The sequence below is a fragment of the Meles meles genome, chromosome 8 (genome assembly GCF_922984935.1).
Source record: "Meles meles chromosome 8, mMelMel3.1 paternal haplotype, whole genome shotgun sequence".
NCBI lineage: Eukaryota > Metazoa > Chordata > Mammalia > Carnivora > Mustelidae > Meles > Meles meles.
In genome coordinates this window covers 119113610-119138828 of record NC_060073.1, presented here as the reverse complement: position 1 = coordinate 119138828, position 25219 = coordinate 119113610, and the positions used below count along the sequence as shown (strand labels likewise).

Below are 25219 nucleotides of genomic sequence, written 5' to 3'. Positions count from 1 at the left end.
CAGGGTTTGGAGGCACCTACGCATCAGGGCCGCGCTACGTGCGGGAGAGACCGAGAAGAGCATGTCTGGTTCCCTTCCTCATAGCACCTGGAGTCCACCACGGCTGGGGTCAGTGAATACTTTCATTATTTATTTACACATACATTTTACTTTGATGATGGGGGCGCCTGGGTGGGTCAGTGGGTTAAGCCTCTGCCTTCGGCTCGGGTCATGACCTCAGGGTCCTGGGATCGAGTCCCGCATCGGGCTCTCTGCTCAGTGGGGAGCCTGCTTCCCTCTCTCTCTCTGCCTGCCTCTCTGCCTACTTGTGATCTCTGTCTGTCAAGTAAATAAATAAAATATTAAAAAGAAGAAAAAAAATGATTACATTGATGTTAATGACAAACTTATTGTTCAACGATCAGGACAAACTACGTTGGAGAGAATCTTCGTTTGCGAGCTTCCCCCGGGAGAGTGGGCACGTGACCTGGGAAACCGTGCTGTGTGGCCCCGTGTCCCAAGGGCACCCAGTGTTTCCAGAAGCGGCAGACTTTTCCCTGGGAATGCTGCTAACTACGGTAGGTCTTTCCTTCCCTGTAAACACCCCCACACTCCACCGACTTGGGTGGCTTCCACGCCAGGTCTGGCGGCCTCCACAGCACCGGGCTGGGTTGGAAATGCAGGCTCCCGAGGCCCACGCAGAGGTCCAGAGCACGGACCTGGGTACAGTGCAGGCGCGGCGCTGGAACGGGACCGCCGGATCACGAGGGAGACGGCAGCTCCCACGTCCGGTCTGTCCCGGCCAGCGCTGCCAACCTTCTGCCCCGTGGGCCGCCCCTGCGGTGAGAGCGCAGGCCTGGGGCTGCTCGGCTCGCCAGAGGCCTTGCTGAGGAACAGAAACCATTTCACAGAACATCACAGACCGGGCCGCTCCGGGACCTTGTCTGAACACAGACAAAAACAGGAACATGTCCAAACCACAGAAATAACCAAAATGTGCTTCCGTCCTAGCTACAAACGAGTGGCCGGACTCCCGGCCACAATGCTTTGGACTCTATTTACCCGTGCGTCCATCCGCTGCTTAGTCATGGAGCTGCCCCGCTTGCTGACGGCGTCCAGCCCTGGGCAGGACCCCGTGTCTCAGGAGGACCCAACGCAAGCTGCAGCCCGTCCCCAGACAGTCCATCTGATCAGTTCTCACTAGAATGTCGCCGGCTGCGCTGAGAGAGGCCCCCGCGGGCGCGGGAACAGGTGCGCTCCCGGCGGTCTTTGGCGGGACAGTACTGACGGTTGGGGGTTCCCGCCCTCCAGCCCCCACCTGGCCCGGGGCCAGCGCCCTCCCACAAAGAGTCTGTCCCCAGGCCAGCCCAGGTAAACGCAGAAACGGACAGCTATTCATTACGAACATTTACGATAATCTGCAAAGATGAACTTATGTCTGTTGAATCTAAGAATGCATCGTGGGGCCTGTATTTTGGATACCAGTCATTTAAACTTGATTTTTCTAGCCATTCATAATTGTGTCTTACAAATGATCAACAATATATTTTAAAAAGAAAAAACTAGAGCAGCTGGGTGACTCGGATAGACGTCTGCCTTTAGCTCAGGTCATGATGTCAGGGTCCTGGGATCGAGCCCGGTGTGGGGCTCTCTGCTCAGCAGGGAGCCTGCCTCTCCCTCTGCCTCTGCCCACCACTCTGCTCACACACTTGCACTCTCTCTCTCAAGTAAATAAAGAAATAAAATTGTCTAAGAAAGGAAAAGAAAAAACCACATTGGTTCTTCACCACCAGTTTTTGAGAAATGTAGTCCCAAAATGTTCTCTAACACTTTAAATTTCCAGTCTCTAAAGCCTGTAAGGACATTTAGTCAATCAACAAACACGTATTAAACAACTTCTTATTGCCCGGTATAGCCCCGGTCGCCGGAAGGGCAAGAACACAGGGACAGATGCTGCCACCAAGGAGCTCTCGGTCCTCCTGGGGAGAAAGGCGTCAGGGGTGCTAGAGCCCAGTCGTGGAAGGGAGGAAGGAGCAGGAGCGCCCACGGCAGAAGAGAACAGGCAGGCAGAAGGAGTCCTCAAAGAGGGATGTCGAGGTCAGTTTTAGGGGTACAGAGGACTTCAGCGGGCAGAACAGACCTCATGAACGAGGCCATGGAAGCCAGGAACAGAATGGTGTATGATCCTAGTCTGGATGCTAATTCCCAGTGGGTAGAAACGGGACGGAAGGCAGTCACCTGGGACACGCAAGTGTGTGCACCGCCGGAGGGCCATCCGGCATGTGGGAAGGTGACCGACCTTACGTATTTCTTCCTTCGTGTGTCCTCGCAAAAATCATGGAGCCTGATCATGTGCCGGACGCTTGAGTGCACCGCCTGCGTTCCCGAAGAAAACGAGGCCATGTTCTTGTCTCAGGGAGGGTCCAGTCCGATGGAGGCCCCGGACGCAGTAAAGTAAGGACAGAGTGTCGTAGGTGTCGTGCAGACGCTTGGGTCAGGACCTCTTTGGGCTAAAGGAGCAGGAAGACGGGAGGGAGCGTTGATGGAGGAGCTGACCTTGGGGATGGGACAAGGCCACGAGGACGCGGGCCAGGAAGGGAGTCCCCGGGAGATGGGGACTTCTCGGCACCTGCCACGCAGGCCTGGGCTGACGCGAGGGTCCTGGGGCAAGGGCACAGGTGCGGCTGCCTGGCCGGTGCCCGTCTCTGCCGGTTCCCTCCGTCGTCCTCACACGCCTGCGTGGACAGCGCCGTCTACACCAGCGGGTTCTGTCCCATCTCTCCTCAGCGACCTGCCAGGACATCGGGAAAGTAAAGCCGAGGAGAAGACACTCCGTGCATCCTGCCTGTGTCTCTCTCCCAAGACAAAGCACATCAGGACAAGGTGGGAGCCAAGAGGCCGAGAGGGGCAGAAAGAGGGCTGGAGGGTGATCAAGGACGGTCAGCAGAGAGACCCTCGTTCTGGGAGCCAGCCCCTCACGTGCAAGGTTGACACTGGGTTGGGGGCTGCTGTACTGTCATGGGTCGGATCCAAGGCCGGGAACGTGGGTCAGCAAGAAACGCGGGCCATGAATCAGCCTGGCTTTGAGTCCAGCTGCCATCCATGAGGCTGAGCTCCTCCCGTCGCCTCGCCCCCAGGCATCCCCGCGCCCTCGCTCAGCAACAGGTGTTCCCAGGCGCTCTTGCTCCTGCATCTGCCCACTCCACTCAGGTCTGGCAGCTTCTGGCACTTTCCCTGACACAGGTAGGGCGCTCCTTTATCTCCCGTCTGCCGTGAGGCTGCTTCCTGGGGTCAGGGATCAGGCGGAGCCTGGCTCCCAGCGCCCCCGCACCCCCAACACCTTCGGCTTAGCTCGGGTCTGGAGGGAAAGTCCTCTCCCGGTGCTTTCCCCTACGCTGGAAGTTCCTTTAATCCCCAAGTTGAAAAACAGGTTCTCTGTGCTCCAGGGAAGGGAGGGTTGACTTTACCAAAGCTGAGAACGAGAATTTCCATTTCACTTTCTGGTACATCAAAGAGAAGGAAGAAAAGCACACGCGGGTGAGGTTATACTCTGAAGCCGCGTGAGCACCCACACGTACGGAAGTTCTGGAGTTGGGGTGTGTCACCCTCCCTGTATGTGGATGCGGTCCCCAAAGTGGACGTTCTCCCAGCCCCCGACTTATTTTTTTTAAATGGAAGCTTCGTCATGTGGGCATGATGGGTCATTAACTCTCCCTTCTCCAGAGCACGGTGGGGAGCTGAAGTTTCGAGGTTCTAATCATGGCTTAGTCTCTGTTTCAAAAGGTGCCCCCCCAGGATCACCTCATAAAAATAACAGGTGCTCCCATCACCCAGGAAAGTACAAGAGTTTAGGAGCCCCAGGTCGGGCACTGGGGTCAAGCACCCACTATTAGAACAAAAGGTGCTCCCCACGCTCTCGTCTCTTAGGTTGTTAAGAGGGTTTCAGGCGTTCTGTGCCAGGAACTGGGGACAGAAAGCCATCATTTCGCAGTGACGTGGCCTCATGGGTGCTTCCTGCCTCGAGAAGGCTCTGGAAGTCTGTCGTGTTAAGTCTGGGAGCGGGGACCCTTGCTCCGTTCTGTGGGTTGCTGGGGGTGCCGGCCAACGGTGCTGGAGCCAGCTAACTTTGAGATTAGAAGCCAGGAGCTTATTTTGTTTAGAAGTCAGGAACTGCTTGCTTTATTCCAACGCCCCAGTTTCCGTTCTGCTGATGGGAAACCCAGAGCGGCCAGTGACTGTCACACCGTCTAGCTAATACGCAGCATCGAACCCACGTCTGTATGGCGGCGGGCCCACACTGCGGGTAATTTACTGCCCAGCAGCGAGGTTCTGTGGATGGAAGGGGCAGCTGCTGGTAACTGCCAGGAGAGAGGACGGAACATGGAGCCCTCCGGGGGCAGGCTGGGCAGTATGCACAGCTGGTTTCTTCTATTTTTATTAACTTTTTAAAGAACAAATCATAATTTTGGAAACGAATTTTGTTTTTAAATATTCTCTCTCTTTTTGATTTGGAAACTTACTTAGTTTTATCATTTCTTCTTTTTTTAAGATTTTATTTATTTATTTGACAGACAGAGATCACAAGCAGGCGGAGAGGCAGGCAGAGGCCAGGGGGTGGGGGGGGGGGAAGCAGGCTCCCTGCTGAGCAGAGAGCCCGATGCGGAGCTCCATCCCAGGACCCTGAGATCATGACCTGAGCAGAAGGCAGCGGCTTCACCCACTGAGCCCCCCAGGCGCCCCATCATTCCTTATTTTTAAGAAGGATAAGAGTGTCAAGTCCTTCTATGAAGCTGACATAACCCACTGTGAGAGCCTGATGAGAACAGTGCCGTGAAAGTAGATCACCAGTCTCGTTTGTGAACACAGGTGTGAGGACACTAATGTATATTAGACAACTGAATTCAGTAACGATCAAAAAATAATACATTGTGATAAGTTACGATTAATTTGTAGGAATGCAAGGAGAAAATTCTACATTAGAAAATGAATCTATTATGTAATTTCACATATTAACAAGCTAAAGAAGGAAATACTTAGGAACACTTCAACAGATGCAGAAAAAAAAAGCATCTTATTTACAACTTAAGTTAGTAGAAAACTAGAAATAAAAAGAAACTTCCTTAACGGGATAGAAAAGTATTTATCTTTTTACCTGGAAAAACTTGAAAGACATTTGCTCTAAGATCAGGAACGGTACAAGAATACATGCTAACATAATGTTCTGCATGAGACTGAAGGTTCAGGCCAAAGTAATAAGACAGGAAAAAATACTAAGAAATATATGGATTGGATGGAAAGAGATGAAATTGTCTCTTGCAGGTATTGTGATCATTTACATGCAAGACTGAAGAAAACCAACAGACCTTCAGAAGAAATATAAAAGCTTAAATACCATAAGATCAATATACAGAAATCAGCAGTATCCCTCAATACCATAATAAAACAAAGAAGAGATAATAAAATACCAAAGTGTCCAACACAAAAAATAATGAAACCGTAAATATCAAGGACTTACGAGACAAAAATTCACAAGACCATTCCAGAAAAACATTTAAAACTCCAGCAAAGGACGCAGAGAAAGTGCTGAATTAGAAGTGAGATAAATTGTCTTCGTGAATGAGGGTGCAGTATTTAAAGATAACAATTTTGCCCCACTTTAATGCGATTTCAAGCAAAATCACAGCCGCCATTGGGGAGATCCTGTCCTGCTCATATTTCGAATGAACCCTCCACGGAGTGAGTCTTGTCAGAAAGCAGGACCCTACCCTTCTCTGTGGACGTGGATGAAGGGCCAGACGCGCCTTGCTCTTTGGAAGCTAGAGCGAGTGTGGAACCATAGCTCAGGCCAAGCATTCTGCTTGTCAGGGCTCTGAATCTTGAGTGGTACGGGAAGGCAGGAGAGTTCAGAAGGCTTTTCACTTGGCAGCATCCATGCTCTAGGCTTTCCCCTGGGAGCGCTGGTGCACTCCGATGCCTCCTGCAGTAAATCTATCTCCACATTAAGTTAGACAGAACCAGTTTCTGTTGCTTGTAATCAAGAACTCAGAACTGGGAACCTTGCCAAAACTTGACGTGGAAGAATTCAAGTCCCTGAGTAACTGAGACCAGGAGTCAGCAAACTTTTCAACTCCTATTCAACTCCACTGTTGTGGTTAAAGCAGCCAGTGACCGTGTGTAAGCAAATGGGTACGGCTGGGCTCCAAAAAAGCTTGTTTCATGGAAATAGTCAGTGTGGAGTTTGGCTCCTGGGCTGTAGTCCCCGATTCCTGATTAAGACAATCATGAAAAGGAAAATCGAAGAGGAAACAGACTCACTCTATGACCTAGTGAGACTTACCAGCCACCACAGCAGGAAGAACGATGTGGAATGGGTCTAGAAACGTACAAGGGGCCCAAGGAACAAAACAGAACCCAGAAAGAGGCCCATGAGAGTTTGGGTTATCTAAACATTTTGTAGGAAAAATTGGTTCGTTATATGGAAAGAAATAAATTCGATCCATACCTCAGGCAAAATATAAAAATAAGCTCAAAATATAAAAATAAGGAAGAACTAAATATGGAACAGTCATGTTGTAAGAAGGAAATACGGAGTGTCTTCAGGACTTGGGGGTATGGGAGAGTTACGATGGCTAGGCCATCACTGAGCTATTTTGCCTTCTCGGAGGACACATCAGCAGAGAAAGTGGTTGGTCATTAGGGCAAGTTGGCCTGGCGCTGACATCATGTGGCCAAATCAGGTGAGCATGGTCTGCTTCGAGGAACGGAGCCCGGGCCACACGCTCGTGGCCGAATCATTGTCTGGGTCGTGAAAAGAAAGGTTATCGAGGCTGTATAGGGAATGAGTGTTTTTTGTGTGGGCAATAAAGATGGGAAACCCTAAAGGGACAGTATTTGGAGCCTAAAAGCAGTCCAAGGCCCTGATTGATAATTCTACAGATAGCATGGCTTCCAGGCACAAGAATGAGAAGAGCGAATGAGACCCAAAGTCGCTGTCAAGTCATCTTGTTTGTCTTATTCCATAAATACCCTTAATCGTATCTTACTGGAGAAGCAATAATAAAGACCAGAGACGCAACCATGTCTTCGGCCCCCGGGGTCATCACGAGCAGCCACGAGAACTGCCCCTCTGATGCAGTGGGGGAGCTCTTTACCACCTCCCAGGGTGTCCGGAAGTCCTACAGGGTCAGCTGGGGTGCGGACCAAAGATGGCTTCCTGTCCTCTGTCCTGCTGTCCCCTGGAGAAACGGAGCTGGTCTCCCCTCACATTGAATCCCTGCTTCGACAGAGCGAAGTTGGCCACAGGGCTGCTTTTGCTTCTAGCTTTTTGGAAACTGTACGTCTGGGCCTTCAGCCACTCCGTAAGGAGACCGTCTGGACGGAGAAAGAGGCACCAATCTCTAGACATCTGTGCCAAGGAGCAGACTTGGGAATGAGCAAATGGGGGGAAAGCCAGCCCAGCCACGGCCTGACCCAAGAGGGCTGAGATCCTGAACAAGGCCAGGAGAAGAACCGTCTGGTCGACCCAGAGAATTATGCGTGGTCATAAATCACAGTAGTCGTTTCAGGATGTTAGATTCTGGGTTTGTTTTCTGTGTAGCTGGAGACAAGCAGAGTGCTTGGAATGTAGAGCAGCCCAGCGAACCCAGCACAAGGGGCTAACATTCAGGAAAAAGCCGGCTTTTATAATGAAATCTTCCTAAGCATTAATACCTAGGAAGCGGAATAGAAACCATTTGGCTTTTTGAAATTTAAAGTAGCCTGTGTTCTGCCTCTCGTTCTCTATTTGTATCATCATCTTCTGTAAGGTGATAAAATGAAAATCTTAATTGAACAAGTTAACTCAAATTAACATTCGTTCATTCATCTAGTCACCCATTCTACAGTGGGTATTAGAGACCTTCTCAGGGCCGCTGAGCATGCTCATCACTACGCTTCTAGCTCCAAACGGTGCAGACAGGGACTCCGCCTTTTTTGCCCAGAACTCCTCCGTTCCCACCAATATCACTGGGGTTGGGGGCGGGGAGGAGGAGAAGCTTATAGCAGTATCTACCGAGCACGGTTTCTGTACCAGAATGATTGCGTAGGTTGAGAGCTGTCTACGCAGTCGGAGGTGAATTCTTCCCTGTGTGAGATCTAGTTACACGTAAACTGAGGAAGCGGAGTGGGGGTTAAGTTCCAACGGAACTCCAGCCCATCATGTGTGGTCCCCAACTTTGCGACTGAGTTGCTTGCTTTTCTCGGGGCTCGGTGATTTGCTCGCTTGGGCGGTAGGAAGAGGAAGCCTATCTAAGGCATTTGAATGATGCTGAGTAAGTTGTCCAAGTGTCTCCAAGTGCAGGCGTAGCCCATACTACAAGCTCGACGATCACCGTCATCAAAGTCCGTGAGGGCAAGTCCACGGCTGCTTCGTAACCGACAGCGGTCCCGGGCTTGGTTCTCTAGTCTTTACTTCCTAGGAAAGTGTGTCAGGGAAAAAAGCCTGTGCTGCTGCTTGAACTTCGACCCATCGTCCGTGGGTAGTGGTGACCCCGTGTTTCTCCTCACCAGGTGAAGTTGCCCAGTAGGTCACGGCTGTCCCTTAGCTGGAGGTCAGGCCGAAGGGCAGGTCGCCGTCGTCTCCACGCCTGCAAACCAGAGTTTCTCTGTCTCACACGCAGAAAGATCAGTGACGACACGGGCAGGGCTGGTGCTGCCTGGCCGCTTCCACACTTGCAGAAAACATAAACTCCGTCCCCAGAGAAACAGCGGGCGCCAGGGCAGTGCTCCGTAGCGCCCTCCGTCTCTCCCGCACGAAGAAGTGGCTCTGATTCTCTCTTTGCCGGCCGGGCATTGGCCTCTGGGACTCGATCCCAGGACCCTGAGATCCTGACCTGAGCTGAAGGCAGAGGCTTAACCACTGAGCCACCCAGGCGCCCCCGGCATTTTATTTTTATGTTTTTAATTTAAATTCAGCTAGCCGACCTGTAGTCCGTCGCTGCTTCCAGACGGAGTGTGCAGCAGTCCAGCAGCTGCGTATAACGCCCAGTGCTCCCCACATCGCGCCCTCCTGCCCGTCACCCGGTTACCCCAGCCCTCACCCCTCCCTTCTGTGACCCGCAGTTTGGTTCCCAGAGTCCAGTCTCTCACGGTTTGTCTGTGTCCCTGATCTCTCCCCCGTCAGTCTCCCTCCTTCCCCGGGGTGCTCTGCTCTATTCCTTATGTTCCACCCGCGAGGGACACCATGGGATTCTTGTTCTCGGCCTGACTTGACTTCACTCCGCAGAATCCCGTCCAGTCCCATCCACGCTGGCGCAAAAGTTGGGTGTTCGTCCTTTCTGATGGCCGAGGAATAGTCCTTGTACGAATGGACGACTTCTTGACCCGCTCCTTCCGTGCGGCCTTTTACAGAACAAGTGCACCTTCCGTCAGAGCGAATCCGACACCGGTGACAGGTGGACGGTTTCCTAGGAGAAAGGGCGACCCCGTGTGGCAGTTTTAAAACAGGACCGTGAATTTGCGGCATTTCTCCCCCCCCCCTTTTTTTGAACTGATGCTGCAGCTCTATTTATCTATTTTTAAGGATTTCATTTATTTATTTGAGAGAGAGAGAGAAACAGTGACAGAGAACGCAAGAGAGCACAAGCAGGGGGAGCCGCAGAGGGAGGGGGGAAGCAGGCTGCCCGCTGAGCAGGGGGCCCGGGACCCTGGGATCCGGACCAGAGCCAAAGGCAGACACTTACCCACTGAGGCACACCTCCCAGACACCCGGCCCCATCCAGTTGGGTTACTGTGGCTTTTTAAGGACGTTTTGAAATCAGGAAGTGTGACTTTCCAGCTTTGTTCTTTTTCAGGGTTGTTTTTGCTCTTCAGGGTCCTTTGAGATTCCCTATGAATTTTAGCCCAAGTTTTTGTCTTTTGCATTAAATCAGTAGATCACTCTGGGTAGTCTCGACAGTTTAACATTAAGTCCTCCAGTCCACAAACACGGGATTTCCCCACTAATTTATCTTCGATTTCTTGCACCTCCATCTTTAATTCCTGAGTATTTTATCCTTTTTGATATAATTGTTCATGACACTGTTGTCTTGATTTCCTTTTTAGATTGTTCATTGTTTGTGTACAGAAAAGAAACCACATTTTGGTTGTAGACTCTGTATCCTGCTACTTTGCTGAATTTATTAGTTCTAACAGGTATGTGTGGTGTAATCATTAGGGTTTTCTGTATATAAGATCTTATCCTTGTGAACAGAGATAACTTTACTTCTTCCTTTTCATTTTGAAGATTTTATTTATTTATTTGACAGAGAGAGATCACAAGCAGGCAGAGAGGCAGGCAGAGAGAGAGGGAGAAATAAGTTCCCACTAAGCAGAGAGCCCGATGCGGGGCTCGATCCTAAGACCCCGGGATCATGACCTGAGCTGAAGGCAGAGGCTTTAACCCACTGAGCCACCCAGGTGCCCCTTCCTTTTCATTTTGGGTGTCTTTTATTTTTCTTATCTCATTGCTTTCCTGGGACTTCCATACGATGCTGGGTAGAAGTGGGAAAAGCAGGCTTCCTCGTCTTGTTCCTGACCCTGGAGGAAAAGATTTGAGTCTTTTGCCTCTATCTTGTTGATTGTGAATTTTTCATGATTTTTTTATGTTGTGAGAGTTTTCTTCAATTCCTAGTGTGCTGAGTGTTTTTATCATACAAGGGTTTGGAAAATGTCCAATGCTTCCCTGCATGAGTTGAGATGATGATGAGATTTCCCCCTTCTTTTTGCTAATGTGGTGTATCGCATTGATCGATTTTCATCGTGCTGCAACGTACTTGCGCCCGGGAATAAATCCTACTGGTATGGTGCATAACCCTTTTACTATGTTGCTGAATTTGGTTTGCTAGTACTTTGTTGAGAATTTCCGCATGAATTTCATAAGGAACATGGGTCTACTTTTCTTTTCTTGTCGTGCCTTTGTCTAGCTTTGATATAAGGGTAACGCTAGCCTTGTAAAATAAGGGAGTGTTCCTTCCTGGTCAGTGTTTTGGGGAAACGCTGAGAAGAATCGGTGTCAGTCCTCCTTTAAATGTTTGGTGCAATTCACTGGTGAAGGCTTCAGCCCTGGCTTTCCTTTGTCAGGAGAGTCTCAGTTACTGATTTAGTCACCCTCCTCGTTATGGATCTTTTGAGATTTTCTATGTCTTAGAATTTAATCTTGGTGGGTTTGCTGTTTCTAGGAATTTGTCCACTGAGTCTCTGTTATTCAATCTGTTGACATTTAATTGCCCACAGAGCTCTCTTATTTGTAATTTTTTCCCTGTAGAATCAGTAGTAACGTCCCCACTTTCAGATCTGATTTTAGTGATCTGAGCCTTCCCTCTTTTCTCCTTAGTCCGTCTAGCTAAAGGTTTGTCAATTTCACAGACTTTAAAAAAATTCCAGATTGTAATTTAATGTTAATCTATAAGGTTATTTTTCTAAAATTAAGACTTTGTTTTTAGGGAAGTTTTAAGTTCACAGTGAAACTGAAACAGTGAAACCGAAAGGGGAAGGTACGGACGTTTTCCACAGACACCACCCCCCCCTTCCTTCACGCTCAGAACCTCCTGCCTTCTTAGCGGCATTCCCGCCGCAGTCTGCCTGACGCCGTCCCACAGCATGTTAGGTTCCGTCCACTTTTCTTTGACCCTTTTTCCTTTCTCCCCGAGCTTTGGTAATTTTCACTGCCTCATGTTCAAGCTCAATGATTCCTTCTACCCAACGTGCTTCTCCCACGGAACCGCATTAGCGAGTCTTTCGGGGCAGAAATAGCCTTGTAGATGTCAGGAAAACGGGTTTCTGGGAGAAGTGAGAAGGAATGGGGTGTGGACGTGGGGACAGGAGTGCGGGGCCGGGGCAGGCGGGCAGCCGGTGAGAAATCCGTGCTGCTGGGGCAGGGGAGGAGTGGAGGGACACGGGTAAAGCCCGGTCTCCTCGGAGCAACGTGCGACGCCACTGCCGAGCGGGTCTTCAGCAGGGCCTGTGGGGTCCCAGAAACCTTGCGGGATGAGCTGGGAGACTGTCCGAGACAGGAGGGTGAGGCTGACGTCTGGTTGGCCCTGCGCCAAGGACAGGGAACCCAGTGTGGCAGGGTCAGGGAGATGCAGTGACATCAGGCCCGGACTCAGCCTCAAGTGTGGGAATGTAAAATCTTGGGAGTTCACATGCCTGTTGTGGGAAGAACTGGGCTTCCCAGAAGACTCAGAGGAAAGCCTGGGCCGGGAGGAAAAGGGGAACTTGGGCACCTTTGGGCTGTGCGGATGCAGAGAGCTCGCTCCTCATCCGCCCGGGGGACAGGACGGGTGCAGCTGAAGACCCGAAACGACGTGGAGGTCTTCGTTCGTTTGTCTGCTCTTGGACGTCATTGCACAGCGGTCCTCTCTGACACAGACCCAGTCCTTCCGATAGAAATCCTGCCGCGTGGAGTAAAAGCTTTATTTATCTGTGTATTTAACATTTACTACCACTGACAAGTGCAAGCTGCTTGAGGAAAGGCATGGAGGAAGGAGGCTCTCGCGCTTTTCCCCAGGAGAGCGAGGCCGGTGGAAACCAGCCGGGAGGCGGGGAGGGACTGACGAGGGGCCGAACGGAGTTCGGGGACCGTGTGCGTTCGCTCCAGCTGGGGAGCAGCCACAGAACCATGGAATGAACGTCCACTCTTCCCCACGTTCCTAATTCTTCCTCGAATTGGGATTCTCTCCTGTTGAGAGAGAAAACACGGCCGCCGGCCATGGACGACAAAACACAAAAACCATCCCGAGACGCTGAAAACAGAGGACGCGTCGCAGGCAGTACGGTCGCAGGCAGTACGGTCTGTGTCTGTCGTCCCCGGAGCCCGCTTTCCTGCGCCTGGACCAGAGGCTCTGAAGCCCACCCCCGGCGGCGGGGAGGGCAGGGCTGGACGGAGCGCGGCCCGGCCTGGCGTCTTGAATGCCAGCCGCGCCCCCCTGGGTAAGGCTCTTGCCACCAGAGCTCACCCGCCGGCACGACGAGGGGAGCAGCGACTCCCTGGGCTGTCCTGTACGTGAGCGGGACGCGTGAAAGTCCGGGCGCACGCGTGTGAGACGCCCTGTAGCTCTTACTCGCGTGGCTCCGGAAAGAACACCCGTGAGGTGAATCATACTCTCTGGAATGTGTATTTTCCGCTCACACCACTCCTGGGGTGCACGTCCTCACTAGATTTAAAAGCTTTTAATTAGTCTTGCTGTCCTTTGTCTAGAACTTACCTCTTTCCACTTTGACTGGGGCGCCCTGTGGGCTGATACCTAAGAGTTTGACGCCTTGGTCTATCTGCTTCCTGTGAAATCTAGTCAGTCCCTTTTTGGGTCCCTTTCTCACTTTCTTAGGGTTCTGGGACAGTGACAGAGGCCACGGAGGATCCCACGAGGGCTGATTTATGGGAGGAGTGGCACCATTTTCTGTTCTGTCGGTGACAACTGTGTGGACAATTGTCAGTGTTTATCAACTTCTGGGCAACAGCGGCAGTTTGAGTCACAGCCTGAAGGCACGGGTACGTGGAATTCTCCGGAAAGGGTTCGCTATTGTGCGAGGGCTCAGTCCGCAGTCCAGAAAGAGGATACAATCTAGGGAGCTCGCGGTTAACTGGACTGGCGGGTACAATGACCGCCCCCTGTGCCTGAAATACAGCAGATGCTGCTTCTTGACCTTGTTTTCCCATCGCTTCCCTTTCTGGGAATTGTCTTGGCGGACTATTTAATGTTCTGGGAACACGGTTTAGGAAATACCATTGATGGTAAGTTCTAGGCTGGACTGATCTGCTAAATCCATCTTATTCTGGGAATGATTGTCTCCTGAGGGCATATGGCCCTGCCGTTCGGAAGCACCTTCTCGGTTCTCATGATCATTCAGACACTTTGGCAGCTAGGGAGGAAGGCACTCTGTCCCTCAGCCCATCGCCCCAGGAAGACTCCCTAAGGCTTCTGTACTGAGCCCGAAAGAGCAGCGAGTGGCAGATCGGGGACAAAAAATACCTCCGTCCTGTCCTTTTCCTGATTTCACCCAATGATACTGTATTACTAAAAACATAAACCAGCAACGTATAAAACAGCCTGGGGTGTTTTCAGGAGCTAAGGTCTCGAGTTTCTCCCCTCAATGGGCTTTTTAGACATAAGTTCGGGTGCTTTTCCAAGCGGGTACCCATTTCTCAGCCTTTCCTGTTGAGGCACACGTGTCCGGAGGAGGGATGTGAAATCATAAATATTACCGTATAACTTCTGGATTCCTTCGATGTCATCTGGCGAAAGTCTGAAATTCTTGGACTCTCCGACTCTGTAGGTTGGATACATCACGGCATTGGGATCAGACGAGTGACCGAGGCCCAAAGAATGGCCAAGTTCGTGGGTCGCGGTGACCAGGAAGTTAACTCCTGCAAGCCAAGAGTGACACGCAGGAACCATTAAAGCAGCCCCGTGAACAACGTCGCACACGACACGCGAGGGAAAACGAGACAACCACAGGAACGCACACCTCTTCAGAGCCTTTGCGGTTCACCTCCATGAGTCTAGGCCCCACGAGTGGAGGGCTGAGAAGGAGCCTCAAAGCGTAGTGCTTTGATCTCATCGCCCCGTCTGCTTTTACAAAAATGTGCTGTTTTTCTAAGGTCATCCCCCAGACAGCTGTCTTCTGGAGTGGAAAGCAAAGGCTTCAGAGGCCTTAGGGACGCAGCTCAAGGCCCAGCTCTGCTGCTTACTAGCTGGATACTTGGGACACATGACCTGACCTCCTGAGTCTTGGTTCCTCATGTTAATTGGAGATAATCGCCCCACTGTGTGGGTCTGTCACAATCCCGAGTTTCCCAGTATCTGAAAAATAATGGCTATTCACGGACAGTGACTTTGAGCATGAGAGAGAGAAGCCAGGACAGCAAGGTACGGTCTCCTGGCAGCACCAGCTTTGGTTTCTGATTGACTGAATCGTCTTCCCTCAGATTCACAGACGGCTGTGTTAGGAAGGCAGAAGGCAAGAGCCTGGGAGTTAGCAGAGTGGCCAGAGCTCTGACGGTGGGAGACACCAGGGACCCTCCGTGAGCCCACCCGGAGAGGGAGGAAAGCGGAACGAGCAGGACACGCAGGATGTGGGAGCGAACCTGGGTCACCACCTCACAAGGCTCGGAGCTGACAGCCGACGGTGGTGGTGACTTCCCACGACCAGACACTCCTACGGATCTCCCGCTCAGGGGCAGGGAGCGGCCACGTTATCTTATCTCATTAACTGACCGTTAGAACCTCCTCCAGGTAGCGTATTTATAGCAGAGCTTGCTTCTGTTAGTTTTCGGGGGATTCTGTAATCTCCCACTTGGCAGGGTGACAACAATGGTGGCTGGCTTCCTTCTGGACAACAGAGAATGACCTGAGACTTGTGCACGGTTCTTAAATATCACAGTCTCCGCTCCTCCTCCTCCAATGAAAAACCTCTCTTTTGGGAACCGGAAAGGCCTCTGATTGCTGGAACGGCCGTGGATCCCAACACCGTAAAGACTGTGCGCACATTGTGTCATTCACCTCCTGCCACCATCGCAGGAGGAGGGAACCGCGGGCCCACTTCATACACGGAACCGGCTCAGAGAAGTCATCACGTGACCAAAGACACAGGGCGAGCGGCTGGCGTGGCCACGGCTGGTTGACCCCAGCGTGGTCTGAGCCCGCAACCGCCTTCCATCCTCTGTCCACACAGCACGGTGGGCTCGTGGAATGGAATAACGCGATTAGGTGCACACTGTCATTGGCAGTTAACCATGGGTCGGTAATTACCGTTAACGAAAGCAATTAGCGAACTCACGCTGGTCTAGGGGTTCGGATCCCTAACGACACCGTGCAGGGTGGTGATGGGTGCTGAGGAGGGCGCGCGTTGTGCTGAGCACGGGGCATTACACGCAACTAGCGCACCGTTGAACACTGCATCAGAAACGAGCTACATACTATACAGTGCCTAACTGAACGTAATAAAAAGAAATAAAGTAAAATCTTAAAAAAAGAGAGAAAGAAACCACCACGGTGAGGCAGAAGAGGGAGGGCACTTTACCTATCCTGCTGCCGTCCGTCCAGCGCTCATCCTCGTCGAAGTGCGCGTCCCCTCCCAGCCCTGGCCCCGGCGCGAAGGCGTGGGCCAGGGTGTTTCCCGGTCCGTCGAATGGGTAGTAGTCCCCGTGAGCTGAAAGAGAACACGGGGTCGCCCTTCGTGAGCCAGTCCACCTCCGGCCATTTACCTTGTGGTTTACGGAACTACAGAAGCTGCGAAGATCAGCCCGGCGCGGGGGCAGGGGTCCGTGCGCGGTGCTGGTCACAGGCAGGTTTTCGTTCACAAAACCACGGTTCGGCACCGCTCACCCCAGAGACCGAAGGCTTCCTGCCTACGGGACCGTGAACGCGGACAGACGGTGTCTGGGAGGACCAGGCGCAGAGGGTCCCGGTGAGTCTGGTTAGTGCTCTCGTTGGTGATGCAGACGCTTGTCTGAGTGGGATCCAGTGGATCCGTCTGAATCCAACAGATTCCATCCATTTCCTGACGGACACGGGCTGCCGGGATCAGGGCTTTCTGGGATACGTCCTGGGGCCTTGTCAGTATCATGGGCAAAGTTCAAAGGTCAGCTAAGTTCGCAGCCCCTGGGCAGTCCAACATTAGAACAGACCCCAAAGAACACTTTTCTTTAAACGTGCACCATAAAAAGCTAGCAATTAACAGCAGCAGCGTGTGTGGGTTTTAGCTCCTAAAATCCTGTGGTCGGAATGCTCTCAGTTTCTCCTTTCTTACCCCCTTGAGGGTGTTGGCAACGGGCCATCGGGGAGACCCCTGAGGGCTTTCGGAAGTTGTAACCCGTGTCTTGGTTTAATGAGGGTGTTAGTCACATTTTAACTGTTCTGTAAATACACGTATGTGCATATGTATACGTCTACCAGGATTCACACTACAAACAGGGTCAGCAAAGCTTCTCTGTGAAGGACCAGATGATGAGTAATTTAGGATTTAGCAGCTCGGCAGTATCGGCCACGATCCCTCGACTCTCCCACAGTAGCCCCAAAGCAGTCGTCGATGACAGGTCAATGAAGGACCACCCCTGTGTTCTGGTAAATATTATCCACAGAATGCGAAACTGCCCACCAAAAAAAAAAAAAAAAAAAAAAAAGGGATCAAAATCCACACACAGAAATAGATGGTGGGCCAGGTTGGGCTCACTGGCCACCATTCGGCATCTCTGCTTCCAACGGTGGCTCCATGTTAATAAACCACAAGAAGCGAAGGGACGTACGCATGTCACTATACATCCCCTACATCCTGTGTGGAGCACAGAGGATGGTCCTGAGCAGAGGAACGCGCTCCCGTGAACACGCAGGGCCGCCCGCGGCGACCCTCCTTCGACCTTCCTTACCTCCTCTTGCAAACCCGATCATGATGTCCGCCGTCCCCGCTAACACTCTCCGGAAGGCCAGCGGGATCTCCCTGCTCCACAAGGACAAAGCCTTTGCCACGAGTTGATTGACGGTGACCCGCGGCAGGTCTCGCGTGTACGACACGACCCTGACAGTGAACGAGAAGACAGCGTTTGGCCTCAGGAGGAGGGCTGGGCTGTCTGCCACGGGGAGCCCCGGGGTGCCCACCTGTAGGTGACGACTCGGGAATTCCACTTTGGCTGGGTTGGGAAGAGGGAGTAGTCGGCGACGTCGGGGACCCCACACCTGGGCTTCTGCATTATTTCCACCAGGCGGGGGGTCAGGACACCCGTCACGGGCAGGTGGAAGAACGTCTGCATCCGCTTGAGTCTGGCCTCGAAGCTGTCGGCCTCCCTCGTTTCTGAGCTGGATGGATAAAACCTCCCGAGATAGTCCTGTTGGGGAGAGCGGGACCGTCTGTCACATTTATTGTCTTCCTTTTAGATCACAGAAGCCTGTGCGTCTTTCCTCGGATTCCTGTGGACTCGAGTTGGGGTGTGAAGGTGGTTCCGTAGCCACGAGGGAAACTGTGTGCATCAGTGGGAGAAAATTCAGTATGGTACGGACGCATCAGCACTCCATCTCATGAACAAACGGGTCCCTCCATTTCCCTTTTATCCCATTAAAATTTTTTTTTAGAAGATTTTTCTTATTTTAAAGAGTTTATTTGGGAGAGTGAGAGCGCACAAGCAAGAGGAGAGGCAGAGGGAGAGGGACAGCAGACTCCCCGCCGATCAGAGAGCCCCATGCAGGACTTGATCCCAGAACCCAGAGATCATGACCTAAGCGGCAGGTAGATGCTTAACCCACTGAGCCCCCCAGGGGCCCGTCTCCCGGTAAACGTTCCGCAGAGAAACACACGGTACATTTTATAAAGCACAGACTCGCTTGTAACAGCCAAGTGGGAAGGGCACCGGGCGAACCCCAAGTACGCAGCCTGCCCGAAAGTCCCGGCACCGGCCACCTCCGAGATTCGCCAGAGGTCTCGCCTTGCTGAGGTGAATGGGTCTTCAGAGTCTAGTCTCAGAAAAGGGTATATGAAATTATTTCGTTTACTGTGCATGTTCTCCAGGCGAAGGCAGCAGAGCTCACAGGGCTGAATGACGTGCCCAGGGCCACATACTAGCTTAGCCGCAGAGCTGGCCCGAGTTCCCTCACTGCCGGTCCCCTGGGCTGCAGAAACAGCAGGTCTCCCTGGTGCACAGCATGTGCACCTGGATCCTTGGCACTTTCTCAAAGGAGAAAGTTGCCTGAGAGGAACTGTATTTGAACTCATTCTGTTTCCAAAGCCCGTTTCATGCAAACGCTGGAGAGGGCCATAGAATGCACGATGGTTTTATTGAGCACACGCGTGCCATGCGCTAGGCGGTGAGGTTACTTGTCCCTGAAACTCTAAGAAATGTGACCTTTGTCCTATTGGTCTCTCTCTTCAGGGTCCCAGGGATTGTGTTTTCTTCAACACAACCAGCACTGCTCATCTATACAATTAGGGATCAATCTGTTATTTGAAAACAAGTCATTTTATGTCTTCTGAGCTCTAGGCTTTACAAAGATGCTCTTTCGGAAGAAATCTTTTTGCATTCTTGATGTAACTCTCCTGCCTCTGTTAAACCCAGCTAACGTCTCCCTGGTTTACTGGCAACGTGTGCAGGAAGTAACGGGACCCAGCGCGCTTGCAAATGTGCCCTTTTGGAGAACCCATTAGTTTGGACTTTATGAAATTGCTGTTTTGTAGGTTAAAAAAAATCAATTATCAGTAGTTCCTTATGGTTCAATCTAACAGATTACTGGGACTTTTTCAAAGTCTGAGGTAACTGAAGTAAAAGCAGACTTTTCTTATGCTTAAAGCTTAAGTTTTTGAACAACAGGAGTCAACAACCCATTATTTTACCAAATAGTCATTATTTATACTTATTAGGTTGCTTATGAAGAAGTATATTGGCAAGACCATGGCTTTTGAACCAGAAAAGCTTGTCTTTGTCTCCTATCACTGTCATCATCAAGTATATGACTCAACATATATTTGGCATCTTTCTCCTGGGACAGGGCTGAAGTTTCCATGACATAAGCTATGTTGAAGCACTTTAAGTCTATGATGTTCACATACATAGAAGTTGGCACTGTCCCCTCCTTACTCAGGAGAAGAATCCTGTGAGCTGTGACTCGCATAGTATCACTGCCCCCATTGGGCGAAGGCAGACTTCACACCTGCCCATGGTCTCCACCGGCCGGGCAAGGGACCCCAGGAACCTCTACCGTGTTTTCTGATTTTAAGCCTCTCCATTACCAGGAGTCCCCCCCTCAACGGCAACACACAGCTCTCTGAAAAGAATCTCGAGTCATAATAAATAACAACATTAACAGCCTCAATTTGCTGAGCAGGAACCCTGCTTTGGCTTCCGAGTAAGTCCCCACAGCACCCCATGTCATGTCCAACTTCCAGCCGGAACAGGGACGCTCAGAGAGGGGTGAGATCACCCCACATTTGTCTACGTAGCGAAGGAAGGAGGAGCTGCGACGCGAACCCAGTCCGGGCAGGCTCTAAAGTTGCTCTTTTTTTTTTTTTTTTTTTAAAGATTTTATTTGTTTATTTGTCCGAGAGCGAGCGAGCGAGAGAGAGCGCAGTCAGGGGGAAATGGCAGGGGGAGAGGGAGAAGCAGACTCACCACTGAGTGAGAAGCCTGATGCCAGACCCAATCCCAGGACCCCAGGATCACGCCCTGAGGGCAGACGCTTAACAACGGAGCCACCAAGGCACCCCCCCCCTTTTTTTTAAGAGAGAGAGAGAGAGTGCAATTGTGCACAGAAGGAGAGAGAGAATATCAAGCAGACTCCCCATGGAGCACGGAGCCCAACGCCAGGCTGGATCTCATGACCCTGAGATCATGACCGGAGCTGAAACCAAGAGTCAGTCGCTTGCCTGAGCCCCCCAGTCAGCCTGCTCTGAATAGCTACTTGATTAAAACATGCATCTGGTCAGAAAAACTACCCAAATTGAAAATCACACTTCCTCATGCTGATGGTGAGACGGGGAGCCCCCACCCCGGGGGAGCGGGCCAGGGACGTACCTGAGCCTGTCTCCACTCTGGCTCACTCATGCCCCCTGCCTCCCGGGGGAGCGGCAAGGCCAGCCTGCTGGGCAGCAGACACAGGGCGCACAGCACGGTCAGCCGCATGGCTGCTGTCCCCGATGGCTCCTCTGGACGGATGGCCGATCGGCTGAGTTCCGCAGGACGCTGGGGACATTTATATAGCTTCTCAGCCCTGTGTGTGGAAACAGGTGACTCACTGGACTGTTTTCTTTCTTTTTAATGTCTACAGAACCTTGGAAGTGGGTGTTATTTTTCATTAACGGCAACAAGGAAGTTTTATGCTCTTATTGGCAGGAAGCACACAAGGTATTTGCCTCTCAAGGGATTTTTTTTTTCTGCCCTGTTTGCTTTATAAATTTAACTCATTTTATTTGCCGGAATCAAACTGCTACTCAGACAGGCCTTTGCAATTTAAAATTTGGGGAAAGCATCATTTGGGACTTCTTGTACCATGTGTCTTAAAGGAATTAAAAAAAATTTGAGGGGCACCTGGGTGGCTCAGTGAGTTAAGCCTCTACCTTCAGCTCAGGTCATGATCTCAGGGTCCTGAGATCGAGTCCTGCATCGGGCTCTCTGCTCAGCAGGGAACCTGCTTCTTCCTCTCTCTCTGCCTGCCTCCGCCTGCTTGTGATCTCTGTCTAATGAATAAATAAAATCTTTAAAAAAAATTTGAAATGCATGAAAAAGCACCTACCACACACAAATAATCAAATAATTACAAAGCATTCTGTAATAGTCTCCAAAGTCAGGATGTGAGTCCAAATCCTTTATTGTTATCAAAGATGAAGCTGAAGCTGAGGCGACAGATTCACTTCTTTCCCTGATGTCCCAGCTCGGGGACAGTGGCCTGACTCCCGGCCCAGAGCCGCCTGTCCAGTGTGCCTTTATGTAATGCACTTCCCGGGAGAGTCCCGTGGCTTCGAACTGTATTACATCATGGGAAACACGCCAGATATGCCGAGGCTGCAAAATTTACTTATTCTAATATCTCCTAAGTCATCTGGAGTTTGGGTGTCGTGACTTAGCAAAAGTCAGCCTTCTAGATCAAGAAATTAAATTGGCTCTTTACGTAGATGCCGTAATTCTGTGTCATCACGGTTCAGCCCTGCTTGAGAACCTCCTATCTCTGGTCAGCGTGTGGAAGGTAACAGGGGCTCAGTGCAGGTTTATAGAAGAAATGAATACTTCAAGATTTGGATCGGCTAATACAGGTTTTATGAGGTTTTTCTGTGATCTTTGCATTGAGTTAAAGTTCAAAGGCATTAGCTAGATATTATGTTTTCTGTTTCTGTTAATTTTAGTCATTCGAAGACTGTCAGATACTACAAATTAAAAAAAAATTTTTTAAGGATTCTATTTATTTATTTGACAGAGAAATCACAAGTAGCCAGAGAGGCAGGCAGAGAGAGAGGAGGAAGCAGACCCCCTGCTGAGCAGAGAGCCCTATGCGGGACTCGATCCCAGGACCCTGAGATCATGACCTGAGCCGAAGGGAGAGGCTTAACCCACTGAACCACCCAGGTGCCCCTACAAATATTTTGAATAAATCTGAGTTAAACCCTTGGTTAGTCCCTACTGGAGAGCAAGAAAGAATTCTTTTCTTGTCTTGTTCCTCTGAACTGTAATTTGTGAGAAACGAGGGAACAGGATCAAGTCCCTGTCCCCACCTGCAGAAGCTTAGGCTCGAGGATGGGGGTACGGGGACCCCCTGTACAATGGGAAACTGCCTGCAGTAAGTAACACTACCAAGGGTGGGAGACGCTGACCTTTTAACTGGATGTGAGAGGGTAACTAGGCATTCCCCGGGGCCGGCCTGACAGGAGAACCCGTGGGAAGGGAAGAACCGCGACAAAGAGCGAGCCGTGGGCGCTGCTGGGACGGGAGTGGCTGGGGAAGGAGTCTGGGATCAGGCTGCGAGGAGCTGGTCTTGTCTGCTGGGGCAGGAATGTTTCAAAGGAACAAAGTAGCATTATCAGGTTTGTCGTGTTGTAAGCAAAGGGTGGCGGTTGCTGTGAAAAAGGAAAATCATGGTTTTTACTGTCGTCAAATATGCATACCATCACGTTTACCATTTTCACCATCGTAACTGTGCCGTTTGGTCGCATCAGGCCCATCCAGGATACTGAACAGCATCACCGGTATCTATTTCCAGAACCTTTTAAATCATCATCAGAAACTCTATACCCATGACATGGGAACTCTTCCCTCCCCGTCTTCCCAGCCCCTGCTAATCTCAGTTCTGCGTCCTGTCTCTACGAGCGTGACTCCTCTACGCATGTGAGTGTCTTCATGTCACAGTCGTCCTTCCGTGAATGGATTATGTCATCTAGCAAAGTGTCCTCAAGGTTCATCCCTGTTGTAGCAGGGACCAGAGTTTCCTTCCTTCCTTATGGCTGAATAATATTCCATTGTATGAATGGATCACATTTTATTTATCCATTTATCTGTCAACATCTTGGCTTGTTTCCACTGCTTAGCTATTGTGAACAGTTGTGCAATGGTCCTCAGAGTACAAATGTCTGTTCGAGTCCCTGTTTTCCACCAGTTTGGGCAGACACTTAGGAGTGGAATTGCTGGGCCATGTAACAATTCTACTATAAGTAGACTGAGTTCTTGGGAACCACCAAATGGTTTTCTATAGAGACAGCATCATTTTATATTCTTGCCAGTAACAGGAAGATTTTTATTTCTCCTCAGCCTCATCAACATTCATTATTTCTCATGTTTAAAACTTCTCTTTATTACGACCATGAAGTGGTGTCTCATTACGGTTTCGATATGTATTTCTAATGACCAGTGAGTGATGTTGAATGTTTGTTGTCCATTTGTAAATCTTCCTTAGAGGAATATCTAGTCAAGCTTTTTGACTGTATTTTTAATTGGGTTGTCTTTTTATTGTTGAATTGTAGGAGTTCTTTATATAGTGCGGCTTTTAAACCCCTATCAATTATAGGATTTGCAAATATTTTTCTCCCTCCGTAGGTTGCCTTTTCATGCTCTTGATAATGTCCTTTGATGCACAAAAGTGTCTATTTTGACGAAGTCCAATTTAGTTATTTTTTTGTTGTTTTTTTTTTAAATAAAATTTTTTTTAAAAGATTTTATTTATTTGTCAGAGAGAGAGAGTATACACAAGCAGGCAGAGAGGCAGGCAGAGAGAGAGGAGGAAGCAGGCTCCCTGCCGAGCAAGAAGCCCGATGCAGGACTCGATCCCAGGACCCCAGGATCATGACCTGAGCCGAAGACAGTGGCTTAACCAACTGAGCCACCCAGGCATCCCTATTTTTTGGTTGTTTTTGCTTGTGCTTCTGGTGTTGGATCTAAAAACCCATTGCCAAGTTCAAAGTCATGAAGATTTCTGCCTGTGTGCTGAGAGATTTTTGTTTCTAGATCTTATCTGTAGGCCATGCATCCACACTTGATTATTTTTCCTTTTTTCAAGTTTTTATTTTAATTTCAGTTTGTTAAAATATGTGTAACATTATTCTCCGGTGCACATACAGTGATTCAGCACTCCCACACATCATCACGGCAGGTGCCCTCCTTCACCCCCGTCCCCTGTTCCCCCCATCCCCTCGCCTGCCTCCCCTCCGGTCACCGTCGGTGTGCACTCTGTAGTTCAGTCCGTTTCTTGGTTTGCCTCTTTCTCTTTTTTCCCCCTCTGCTCATTTGCTGTGTTTCTTAAATTCCAGATTTGAGTGCAATCATACGGACTCTGTCTTTCTCCGACTGACTGACTTTGCTCAGCATCACCCTCTGGCTCCATCCCCATTGCTGCAAATGGCAAGATCTCATTCTCTCTGACGGCCGAGTGGCATTCTGCGGTGGGTACAGACCCCGTCTTCCGTATGCAGTCGTCAGCCAGTGCACGCTCCGGCTGCTTCCGTATCTTGGTTATTGAGACAACGCTGCTGTAAACATCAGGCTGTGTGTTTCCCTTCAAATGTGTATTTTTGTATTCTTTGGATAAATACCTAGTAGTGTGATTGCTGGGTCATAGGGAAGCTCTATTTTCAGCTTTTTGAGGAACCTCCCTGCTGTTTCCCAGACTGGCTGCACCAACTGGCATTCCCACCAGCAGTGTAGAAGGTTCTCCTTTCTCCGCATCCTCGCCAGCCTCTGTTATTTCTTGTGCTTTTGACTTTACCCATTCTGACAGCTGTGTACATGCTCTGTTTTTCACATCCTTCCTTTTCATGCCTCTGCTTTCCTCCTGCTGCAGTGTGATTTTTTGCTTTGATGTTCCGACCAGACAGACCTGTCCCACTGAAGGAGCTTTTTCAGTCCTGATCAGTCCCCCTGTGTCAGAGTAACCTCTCTGTGCTGCGGATAGCTCAGCTGAAAAACGGGGGGGGGGGGCACCTTTCTCTTTTGGTTGGTGAGGGGAATGATGAGGGGTTAAGGGCATAAGCCATAAGACTGTCACAAATGCTGGTTAGGATCTCCGTCATTGTCATTACGTGCCGGGAGTTTTTGTGCATTGTAACCTCTATGAATCCAGCATGATCACTGGAAATTAGGTATACAAGAAAAATAGGAAGTTTAAGTGGTCTTGTTCCAAAAATTTTACTGATGCTGATAATACCAGTGTTTTCTGAGACCATTTTCTGAGACGGGGCAACTATTTTAAATATCACATTGTGGCATGTTATAATAGCCATTAAAGATATCATCTTATCGGGGCGCCTGGGTGGCTCAGTGGAT

General features: G+C 50.4%; 1 protein-coding gene across 1 annotated transcript; it reads right to left on the bottom strand.

The window, feature by feature from the left end:
• Positions 1-12392: 12392 nt before the first annotated feature.
• Positions 12393-20687, bottom strand: MMP7 (matrix metallopeptidase 7). The gene is made up of 6 exons (XM_046014403.1): positions 20492-20687; positions 17592-17818; positions 17363-17511; positions 16018-16146; positions 14201-14362; positions 12393-12676 (listed from the first exon to the last, which is right to left on the bottom strand). The coding sequence occupies exons 1-6, from the start codon at positions 20597-20599 to the stop codon at positions 12648-12650; spliced, it is 804 nt and encodes a 267-aa protein (XP_045870359.1). The 5' UTR covers positions 20600-20687; the 3' UTR covers positions 12393-12647.
• Positions 20688-25219: the final 4532 nt, after the last annotated feature.